Source organism: Erythrolamprus reginae, chromosome 1, assembly GCF_031021105.1.
Source record: "Erythrolamprus reginae isolate rEryReg1 chromosome 1, rEryReg1.hap1, whole genome shotgun sequence".
Lineage (NCBI taxonomy): Eukaryota > Metazoa > Chordata > Lepidosauria > Squamata > Dipsadidae > Erythrolamprus > Erythrolamprus reginae.
In genome coordinates, this window is record NC_091950.1 from 25,165,531 (window position 1) to 25,177,636 (window position 12,106).

Consider the following 12,106-nt stretch of genomic DNA (forward strand, 5'->3'; position numbering starts at 1 on the left):
GGGCGGCACAGAAATAATAAATAAATAAATAAATAAATAAATAAACAAACAAACAAACAAACAAACAAACAAATAAAAAACCCACCCTGTTTTGCCTCAGAGAATTTCAAAATAAAATACTGTACTGTGTGTCTATAACAGTGAGCTCATAATAGGGCAACTCTATCAATGTCAAAATGCCACTTAAATAGTTGAGCTAGTTTCAAACTAGATTTTGATTTTCTTTCTCTCTTCCTTACTCCCATTCTTTTTCTTTCTCTTTTCCTTCCTCTCTTTTTTCTATCTGTTTCTCTCTCTTCCTCTCTTCCTCTCTCTCTCCTTCCCTCTCACTCTTTCCCTCTCGGCTTCTGGGCAGGTTTGGAAAACTCTGAGTTGATGATGATTTTTAAGTGAGCGATTGCTCACTGCTCAGCTTAGAGGGAACTATGAATGAGACTGCTAGTCCAAACTTAGTTATGAAAGCCAGCTGGGTGACGTTGGTCCAGTCACACACTCTCTGCCCAAATCACCTCAAAGGATTATTGTTGTTGTGGGGCAAAACAGGAGGATGAAGGGATGTTGAATAAACGAGGGTCGCCCAGAAAGTAATGCACCACATTTTTTTCTCAGTCTACAATAATGGAACGAATGCAAAACTTTAGATATACGTTATGTGAATTGTCAGGAGTGCATGTGTAAATTTTGCGTTTCTTCAGACAGATAGTGTAGCTGCAGCAGTGTTTCGAAATGGCATCTCTAAGTCAGTGATTTTCAACCTTTCTTGAGCCGCGGCACATTTTTTACATTTACAAAACTCTGGGGCACATTGTGCGGGGGTGAGGGGGGGCGGCTAAAAAAAGTTTGGACAAAAAAATTCTCTCTCTCTCTCTTCCTCCCTTTTGCTCTATTTCTCTCTCCCTCCCTCTTTCTCTCCCTTCATCTTTCTTTCTTTCTTTCTCTCTCCATCCCTCTTTCTTTCTCTTCATTCCTTCCTCTCTTCTTTGCTCTCTTTCTCCCTCCTTCCCTCCCTCTATGTCTTTCTCTCTCTCTCCTTCCCTCCCTCTCTTTCTCTCTCTCTCTCTCTTTCTTTCTCTCTTTCTTTCTCTCTTTCTCTCTTGCTTTCTTTCTCTCTTTCTTTCTCTCTTTCTTTCTCTCTTCCTTTCTTTCTCTCTCTGAGCTTCGCGGCACACCTGACCATGTCTCGTGGCACACTAATGTGCCGTGGCACACTGGTTGAAAAACACTGCTCTAAGTGATGTATGTTACAAGCAGTGTGTCGTCATTGAATTTCTCACTGCGGAGAAAGAAACTGTTGGGAACATTCACAAACATTTGTGTATAGTTTATGGAGAATCTGCAGTCGACAGAAGTACGGTTAGTCGCTGGGCACAGAGGGTGAGACTGTTAGAAGATGGTTCGCCAGAGCTCCAAGGCTTCGTGACCAAAACAAAGAGTAATACCGACAGGGTATACAGTGGTCCCTCGATCATCGCGAGGGTTCCGTTCCAGGACCCCAAGCGATGATCGATTTTTCGCGAAGTAGCAGTGCGGAAGTAAAAACACCATCTGCGCGTGCGCAGATGGTGTTTTTACTTCCACTGCCGCCCGCCCTTCGCCCCGCCCACCCCGTTGCTCGCGCCTGGGGTGCGCGCGCGCTTGGGGACACCCTAGCTCCGCTTCCCAGCTGGGAAGCGGAGGTGGGGTGTCCCCAAGCGCGCGCGCTTTCCCCAGCAACGCGCCCGCGCGTGGGGACACCCTAGCTCCGCTTCCCAGCTGGGAAGCGGAGCTAGGGTTTCCCCAAGCGCGCGCGCTTTCCCCAGCAACGCGCGCGGGCGTGGGGACACCCTAGCTCCGCTTCCCAGCTGGGAAGCAGAGCTAGGGTGTCCCCAAGCACACACGCTTTCCCCAGCAACGCGCGCGGGCGTGGGGACACCCTAGCTCCGCTTCCCAGCTGGGAAGCGGAGTTGGGGTGTCCCCAAGCTCGCGCGCGCCGCCCGCCCGCCCCGCCCACGCTGTTGCCGGCTCCGCTTCCCAGCTGGGAAGCGGAGCTGGGCTTTCCGCGCGCGTGCGGCCCGCCAGCCCACGCCGTTGCTCGCGCCGCCGCTGGGGTCTTACCGGGGCAAGAGGGGGAAGACCCAGGGAAGCCTCTGCCCGGCGGGGAAACTCCACCATCTACGCATGCGTGGAAGGGCACGCATGCGCAGATGGTGGAGTTTACTTCCGGGTTGAAAACTAGCGAAATAGCCCTTTCGCAATGCTCGAGGACGCGAAACTCGAGGGTTCACTGTACACGCCTTTGTGTCTCATTGAAGGAAGGCCATAGAACAGGACAGAGATTACGTGGAAAAATAGGGAATGTAGACGAAACATCATTCCTTCTTGTGTGTAAGTTTCACTGTGTTCAAGAAATAATTGCTGAAGAAAAGAAATGTGGTGCATTATTTTCTGGGCGACCCTCGTACATTATTTACAAATCATAAAAGTAATAAATAAAATAAAATAAAGAATAAAAAATAAAAAATAAAAAAATAATTTCTTTTTTTTTTTTACAAAAAGAAAATTAGGAGGGGTTGGAAACCCCTCAAATACCTTTAAGTGCTGTAATTGGCGCCTGTCATCTTCTAATTGTCGCCGTTTGTTTTCAATCTCTGTCTGGCGTTTTCTCTTTTCCTGCAAGAGAAGAGGGAAAGAAGGGGAAAGAAAGAGCAAGAATTAAACATCGGATCCCCAGGAGAAAAAACAATGTTAGGTGTTGTGTTCATTTAAATAATCGAAGAAATTCACTGATTGGTTAAGACGCGGCTAAATGTAAGTTGCTGCCAAAGTTAAACGGTTGACAGTTAGAAAAAGCCCGCGCTTAAGAAAAGGTATAAATAGGGCAACGGGTTAGCCGTTGCCCTTGTTGGGAGTTGCATTGCTGGAGAACGCTTGTCGTTGTGTTTCGTTGAATAAACGGGTTATGGTTCAACCGAAGTCTCCGGTGCATTGATTTAACAGTGGCGACGAGGAGGTCGAACTCCCGCCAAGCAACCATGAGTTCGGTCATGGCTCCACCACCACCTTTCTTCAATTCAGACTCGGAATCCTGGACATCATACATGTCCAAATTTAGAATTGCCGTTGCCCTTGTTGGGAGTTGCATTGCTGGAGAACGCTTGTCGTTGTGTTTCATTCAATAAACGTGTTATGGTTCAACCGAAGTCTCCGGTGCATTGATTTAACAGTGGCGACGAGGAGGTCGAACTCCCGCCAAGCAACAATGAGTTCGGTCATGGCTCCACCACCACCTTTCTTCAATTCAGACTCGGAATCCTGGACATCATACATGTCCAAATTTAGAATTGCCGTTGCCCTTGTTGGGAGTTGCATTGCTGGAGAACGCTTGTCGTTGTGTTTCATTCAATAAACGTGTTATGGTTCAACCGAAGTCTCCGGTGCAGTGATTTAACATTAGGTGTTAAGAGGCTGCACAGAGGCTTAAGCTGATTGCCCCTACAATTTCCCTTGATTGACAGTTTTGGGAATGGTAGTCCAAAGAAGAGGAAAATGTCCTTTGGGAAGGGGGAGAGTTAAGAATATTTGGTCCTTATTTTAAGCGACGATTTAATTAAGCAAGGCTTTGCATCAATTTTCTTAGATGTTTTGACATAAAAGAGATCCACTAAAATTAAATTGTCCTGACCCAATAATGCCTGTTTTGGCAGCTTCTTTAAATGTCTGCCAACAACTAAGCATCAAATCAAGCAATGATACCACGTGTTATTTCGAGAAAACAAGTAAATCCATCTTGTGCTTCAATGCATTTCAATGCTGTTCATTGAAGCGCCTTCTGTTCTCTGGTAGAAGAGAATAGTTTTAAAAGAAGAATCTGTTTTTCTCCAGAACACCCCTGGAGCAAATTTTTAACTTAAAAAAGGACAGGAAATAAAGAGGTTTCCAGAATTTAGAATCATAGGTTTCCTGCCTAAGCAGGGGGTTGGACTAGAAGACCTCTAAGGTCCCTTCCAACTTTCTTTTATTTTATGTACGCTGAAAGCATATGCACAAAGACAAATTCCTTGTGTGTCCAATCACACTTGGCCAATAAAAAAAATCTATTCTATTCTATTCTACTAGAAAGGAGCTCAGAAGTCATCTAGTCCAACCCTTTCCAAGGCAAGAGACCTTATTCCATCCTGGACAAATGGCTTTCCAATCTTGACATTGTCCAGCGATGGAGGAACCAGGTCTCTCAGAGGCAAGGTCCTTAGTAAGCTGTTCAGAGTCACCACTAGGCAAGATGAGCACCATACAAGTGTAAGAAACGAACAAAGCTGTTCCATTGGTTAATTGGTCTTACTATCAGGAAATGTCAACTTAATTCCAGATTGGATCTCTTATTCATCCATCCATCCATCCATTCATTCATTCATTCATTCATTCATTCATTCATCAATCAAGTATAGGATAGTATAGGATGCCCCTTACAGACCTCTTAGGAAAGGGAAGAGGTTAACTAAGACTGAAAATTTTGGGGTTTGGGGAAGAAACAGAGTCAGGTAGTAAATTCCAGGCGTTGATCACTCTATTGCTGAAGTCTTATTTTCTGCAGTCTCGTTTGGAGCAGTTTAAATTGAGTTTGAATGTATTACGTGCTTGTGTGATGTTGGGGTGGAAGGTGAAGTAGCCATTAACAGGAAGGACATTTTGGTATATGATTTTGTGAACTATGGTTCGATCAGTTTGGAGGCGATGTCCTTGATAAGCTTCCATCCGTTGCTTCTTGTCCTGACCTCAGGGGCTTTGGTAAATATGTCACTCTCCTCTTCCCTGTGACAGGCCTTCAAGTCCTGGAAGATGATGGTCATGTCATCCCTATGCCTTCTCTTTTTTAGTCTAAACGAACCAGAATACCTACGGGACCGTCTTCTGCCGCACGAATCCCAGCAGCCGATTAGGTCCCACAGAGTTGGCTTTGTTAGGATCCCGTCGACTAAACAATGTTGTCAGATGGAAATTAGGTGAACAGCCTTCTCTGTGGTGGCCCCAGCCCTCTAGAATCAACTCCCCTGGAGATTCAAACTGCCCCCACCTTCCTCACCTTCCACAAGATGTTGAAGATCCATTTATGTCGCCAGGCATGGGGGGACTAATCCCCCCCGCTTCTGACTTGTAGCATTTGAGTGTGGTGTGATTGTGTAGCATTGATTGTTTTTAGTAATAATGGGTTTTAACTTGTTCTTTTAGATTAGATTTGTATTATATTGTATTGTTATTATTGTTGTGAGCTGCCCCGAGTTTTCGGAGAGGGGCGGCATACAAATCTAATAAATTATTATTATTATTATTATTATTATTATTATTATTATTATTATTATTATAAACATTTTCAGTTCCCTCAGCTAAGCCCCTCAGTTCATCATAGGGTTAGTCCCTTTATCATCTTTTTTGTTGTTGTTGTTCTTCTCTGCCCTTTTTCTAGGCCCTCAGCATCTATTTTGTATTTTGGTGACCAGAATTGAACGCAGTATTCCAAGCGTGGCCTTAAGCTTCCAGATAATTCTATGCCACGTTGATGGGATAACGAGACTGTTGGGATGACTCACCAGAGGCATTAAATACAGTGTCATTAACAGGACTATATCTCGTGGTTGTTTATAGAATCTGACTTTATTGGATTGGCAGGTCTGTTGATTGCATAGCCTGGATCTTGTTTTCGGATTAAAACCTTGGTCAAAACCCAGTGCAGGAGGGGTATTTTGGGGCTCCAAACTCAGATCACCGCCATTGTACTTAGCCTGATGTTTCTCCAAAAACCGAATAGATTGTCCAGGGACTGCATATAATTTTTCAGATGTCGGGTTCCTGAAACGAATGATGGCATGAAACTGCTCCATTCTACTGAGTCTCCTGCAATTAATTTCCAGAACTGCAGCTAGACTATATGGTAGAACTGTCGATGGAGGAAATATTCCCCCCTTTAATAAGGGTCAAAATGAGCTTACGGTCTTCCTGGAAACACTTAGCTCCATAAAACGCATAGGAAATGATACTGTTTGGCCTCCTTGTATGTTGAACTGGAGACTTAATGCTCAATCCATCTAACTGAAGGGAGAATTGGTTAAAGGACACAAAGGAGAAAAAAGAAATGATGTTGGACTTTATCTTCACAACACAAGATACCCTGAATAAGTATTTTTAGAGGGCACAACTTCATTCAACCCTATTCTATTCTATTCTATTCTACCCTACCCTACCCAACGCCATTCCATTCCACTCCATTCCATTCCATTCTGCAGGCTTCATCTAAATCCCAGCCCATCTTAAAGATAGACTACAGCCAACATTTATTTATTTACTTTTTAATTTGTTTGTTTGTGTGTGTGTGTGTGTATGCATACACCGCTCAAAAAAATTAAGGGAATACAGTAATTAAAAAAACAGAATATAACTTCGAAACGTCGCCAGAAATTTCCAAATCCTACACGGGAAGAAACCCGAATATACCAAGACCGTCATACCCGTACCCGTGAAAATCTATGAAAACAAATATATATATATGTGTGTGTGTGTGTGTGTGTCAAATGTTTTTGTTTGGTTTTTTTAGCTATAATTTTAATATGAAGGGAGAGTAGGATGGTCCCATTTCGGCCTTGTTCTGGCCTCATCAGCTAGCCACACTGTTCCTTACTGGGATTTGATCCGGTGGACTCTGCCTTGTAAGGCAGAGAATTAGCAGTTGAGCTATCAGATCAGATCCCTTCCAGCTCTGTACAAGGGAGGGGCTATATGTTTTTTTATGTCGGATCACCCTGGTATATTGAAGGAATGTCACAGCTCCTTTTTGCCTCTAGGCTTAACCCAGGACCATTTCAAGGCAGTTAATTTATTTATAGCCGACAACTATATTCTGTATGTGTCAAACGTATTTTTGCTGATAATGAAAAGGTATGAGATACACACAAACACACACACTTTCTATTTGTATGCCACCCAACCCCCTAAGGACTCTGGATGGCTCACAACTAATGAAAACAATGCATACAATATTAATATTAAAATATCTAAAAAGAACAGTTTAAAACAATTTAAAACCCACAATAAAAAGCATACATATCCTTATGACCTGATCTCGGTGATTCATCATCTGATCAACAGCCCCAGAGCTTTCCAGAAGGCCAGTAGAGTGGGGGGCAATACAGATCTCAGGAGGTAGCTGGTTCTAGAGAGCCAGAGCTGCCACAGAGAAGGCCCTACCCCGCAGCCCCACCAGCTGATGGGATCCAGAGAAGGCCAACCGTATGGGCCCTTATTGGTTGCTGGGAGCTATGCAGTAGAAGGCGGTCCTGAAGACAAGAACGTGAGCTGTTCTGGTTTAAAAAGTCATGTCTTTCCTGTTCGTCCTCCAGCACAAGTGTTACTCCATGAAACTTGATAATGACTCCATCACAATAATGGTGATTTAGCTTTACTAGATAAATGGTCAAAGCAATGGAAACTGCAGTTTAATGTTTCCAAATGTAAAATAATGCACTTGGGGAAAAGGAATCCTCAATCTGAGTATTGTATTGGCAGTTCTGTGTTAGCAAAAACTTCAGAAGAAAAGGATTTAGGGGTAGTGATTTCTGACAGTCCCAAAATCGGTGAGCAGTGCGGTCGGGCGGTAGGGAAAGCAAGTAGGATGCTTGGCTGCATAGCTAGAGGTATAACAAGCAGGAAGAGGGAGATTATGATCCCGCTATATAGAGTGCTGGTGAGATCACATTTGGAATACTGTGTTCAGTTCTGGAGACCTCACCTACAAAAAGATATTGACAAAAGTGAACGGGTCCAAAGACGGGCTACAAGAATGGTGGAAGGTCTTAAGCATAAAACGTATCAGGAAAGACTTCATGAACTCAATCTGTATAGTCTGGAGGACAGAAGGAAAAGGGGGGACATGATCGAAACATTTAAATATGTTAAAGGGTTAAATAAGGTCCAGGAGGGAAGTGTTTTTAATAGGAAAGTGAACACAAGAACAATTTGAAGTTAGTTGGGGGAAAGATCAAAGGCAACATGAGAAAATATTATTTTACTGAAAGTGTAGTAGATCCTTGGAACAAACTTCCAGCAGATGTGGTTGATAAATCCACAGTAACTGAATTTAAACATGCCTGGGATAAACATATATCCATCCTAAGATAAAATACAGGAAATAGTATAAGGGCAGACTAGATGGATCATGAGGTCTTTTTCTGCTGTCAGTCTTCTATGTTTCTTTGTATCTATGTGATGGTACACCAGGGGTTGGGAATGGGAGCTGCCACCTACCACGTTCCACCCAGTTGGCTAACTCTGCAAAGTGCCACCCTGATTCCCGACCTTAGGTGAACTCCTTATATGAATGGGTCCAGTGCACAAGTTTTAAACATGTGTTGAGTGGCCTTTTGGGAACCGCAGTAGGCTTTGAGCTAAAAAAGAACCACAACCCCAATCCCATCAGACTCTCACCCTCTGCATAGAAAAACTGCCTCCTGCCTCCTGTGTTTTGCTGGTTGTGTCCCAAATGAGGGCACTGCAGGTTTTCTGCTGTTTCTGCAACTTTTGTATAGCTGCGCTTTGTACTGTTTTTATCACTGGGGTGGGGGGTGGGAGGGCAGTGGTGCCAATTTGCCTACCCCATCATCATTTTTGTGTGCGCTATAGGAGGCTTCTGGGTGCCGCTGGCCTCCCAGAATTGTATTGTTCTATTATCGCAACGTTTACTGATTTGCAGGATTTGGAAGCTGGCATGAAACTGATCAGGGTTCTGCCAATTTCCAGATCGGGAGACACAGTGAGAGGCATCAAGTGGAAGAGGACAGGCCGATGCTCCTCACCAAACCTCCACCACCCCAGAAGTGGTCTCCCACTTCACCCTTCTTGACCTGGGTTATTTTTGGAACACAGGCTCGGAGGTCTTTTAGAACAGTGTTTCCCAACCTTGGCAACTTGAAGATATCTGGACTTCAACTCCCAGAATTCCAGTTGAAGTCCAGATATCTTCAAGTTGCCAAGGTTGGGAAACAATGTTTTAGAAGACCAGCAGACCCCACGTTCAGAAACATGCACGAATCCCAGCGGCCAGTTAGGTCCCACAGAGTGGGCCTTCTCCGGGTCCCGTCAACTAAACAATGTCGTTCGGTGGGACCCAGGGGAAGAGCCTTCTCTGTGGCAGCCCCGGCCCTTTGGAACCAACTCCCACCAGAGATTAGAACTGCCCTCACCCTCCTTGCCTTTCGTAAGCTTCTTAAAACCCACCTCTGCCGTCAGGCATGGGGGAACTGAGATATTTTTTCCCCCTAGGCCTTACAAATTACGCATGGTATGTTTGTATGTATGTTTGGTTTTATAATAAGGGTTTTTTTTAGTTGTTTAGTATTGGATTGTTACATGCTGTTTTTTGTCACTGTTGTTAGCTGCCCCGGCATACAAATCCAATCAATCAATCAATCAACAAGCAAGCAAGCAAGCAAGCAAGCAAGCAAGCAAGCAAGCAAGCAAGCAAGCAAGCAAGCAAGCAAGCAAGCAAGCAAGCAAGCAAGCAAGCAAGCAAGCAAGCAAACAAACAAACAAACAAACAAACAAACAGCTAGCAAGTGTAACCAAGCATAAAGCACCTCTATGCCACAGCAACCTGTAGCCTGGGTGACTTGAAAGTTCAGGTAGTCAACCATTGAGGTTAAAAGGGACCTTACCCAAAAGTATTTATGATCCCAGTTCTGAAGTTCCACCCTCCCTACACAAGTCACGTTACATTTTGGACATTGAGCAATGTCTGGTTCGCAGGGGCCATTTGGTAGCATCTCACAGTCACAGGACTGCAATTTACAGCATTTGTGCTGGAAATGGGGTTTAATAAAATCATATACAACAGCATCCTTCCTGGCATATGATTACTTCAGCCTCAACCACAACAACACACAAGCACATAACAGATACAAACTTAATGTAAACCGCTCCAAACTCGACTGCAGGTAATACGATTTTAGCAACCGAGTAGTTGATGCATGGAACTCACTACCAGATTCTGTAGTATCATCTCCTAACCCCCAAAACTTTACCCTTGGGCTATCCACTGTTGGCCTCTCCCGATTCCTAAGAGGTCAGTAAGGGGCATGCATAAGTGCACCAGCGTGCCTTCCGTCCCCTGTCCCAACGTTTCTTTTATTTTTTACTAGTACATGTATATGAATATTATTATATCTAATGTTTCTTCTTATTTTTTCTTGTTACTAGTATCATGTATATGAATATTATTATACCTTTACATATCTCCAATATATACTTCACAAAACAAATAAATAAATAAATAAATAAATAAAATACAACACTTCTAGATTCCGGTAAAAAAAAACCGTAGCAATTTGCTTAACGAATCTGAAATTCACTTAACAACTGCCACATTTGTTTAATGACCGCTTCAAAAAAAAGGTGATCAAATTGGATCAATCACATGCTACCCTGCTTTAAGCCGCCCAGAGTTCCATGGCATACAAATCTAATTATTTGTTTGTTTGTTTGTTTGTTTGTTTGTTTATTGGATTTGTATGCCGCCCCTCTCCGCAGACTCGGGGTGGCTAACAACAATAATAAAAATAGCATGTAAAAATCCTTTTTTAAAATATATATATATTTTTATTGGTTTTGCACATAAGAATTACACAAACAAACATAAAACAGTGCATGTGCCCATCACCCGATCCAATACATCACCCAATCCAATACTAAAACGACTAAAAAACCCTTGTTATAAAACCAAACATACATACATACAAACATACCATGCATAAAATTGTAAAGGCCTAGGGGGAAAGAATATCTCAGTTCCCCAATAATAATAATAATAATAATAATAATAATAATAATAATAATAGTAATAATAATAATAATAATTATTATTATTATTATTACCATTACTACTATTATTATTATTATTTGGTGGCATATAAGTCAAATAAATTAAATTAAATTTATGACCATCACTAATTTATGACTATACGTAAGCCTTTATCCCAAATAGTATCTCAAATAGTGGGGCAGAGAAGCCATTGATAAAACTGTCCTTAAATCGTCCCCTGGTAAAGCTGTAAGGACTGAACCAACCTGATTGCTGGTATAGATTAGAGCTCCATATTTTGTTTTTAGGGCAATGCAAATTAGGCCGGCATAATTTTCTGTCCAAATCAAGAACGAGTGGAAAACACTCTCAAGCAGCCAGAAAGAAGTGCTCTCGGGAGCCAAATGAATCATTTGGGTTGATGGATGAATTAGCCGACGTGGCCTACCTTTTTCAAAAAGTCCTCGGAAGATGCTTCAGTGCTGCCTTCATCACAAATTATAGCCTCGGACCAGACCATTAAGGCTACGGAGTCTGCCCCCCGACTCAACGCAGAAATCCACATTTGCGCAACCCTGACATAGACCGGTTCAGCCTTTGCTTCGAAAGGACTAGAGAAGAGGAACCGTGATCACGTTGCTCCTAGCATTAGAAAGATTCAGATGGAATCTACCCTTCTCTAATTTAAATCGATTATTCCATGTCCTGCAGTCTAAAATGACAAAACAGCTCATGACCACTCGGTGACCGCTGAGAACAATCCTCCTCAAGCGTTTCTATCTGGATCAGTCGATCAATCCTTCCCCCCCTCCACTACATCCCCAAAAGTGTTGCTAAACCAAAGAGCATAATGAATGAATGTGTTGAGAGGATGTTGAGTGAATGGAATGATTGTTTATTATGGGTTTTTGGGTTTTTAGACTTTAAATTAATAATTGGATTTAAGATACTGTATATTGTTTATTATGTGTTGTGAGCTGCCCCGAGTCCTCGGAGAGGGGCAGCATAAAAGTCCAATAAATAGATAGATAGATAGATAGATAGATAGATAGATAGATAGATAGATAGATAGACAGACAGACAGACAGACAGACAGACAGACAGACAGACAGACAGACAGACAGACAGACAGACAGACAGACACAATAAAACTGCGTGAAAATTAGTGTCATAAAAAAATAAAGACGTAAGCATAAAGCAAAGGCCAACTTTCAAGCAACAGGCAACAATTCCTCATGACTTCCATGACACAACCATAACATTGCCTCCTTTGAGGATTTTTTTTTT

At 42.8% G+C, this 12,106-nt stretch overlaps 1 protein-coding gene across 4 annotated transcripts in view; it reads right to left on the reverse strand.

Moving 5' to 3' along the window:
* The window catches only part of PALM (paralemmin), a 122,828-nt gene that overhangs the window by 47,757 nt on the left and 62,965 nt on the right, over window positions 1-12,106 (reverse strand). For all 4 annotated transcript variants that reach the window (XM_070747500.1, XM_070747471.1, XM_070747491.1 and 1 more), the window contains exon 3: window positions 2,569-2,649. In XM_070747500.1, coding sequence (XP_070603601.1) covers window positions 2,569-2,649 — 81 coding nt within the window. The remainder of the gene's footprint in view (window positions 1-2,568; window positions 2,650-12,106) is intronic.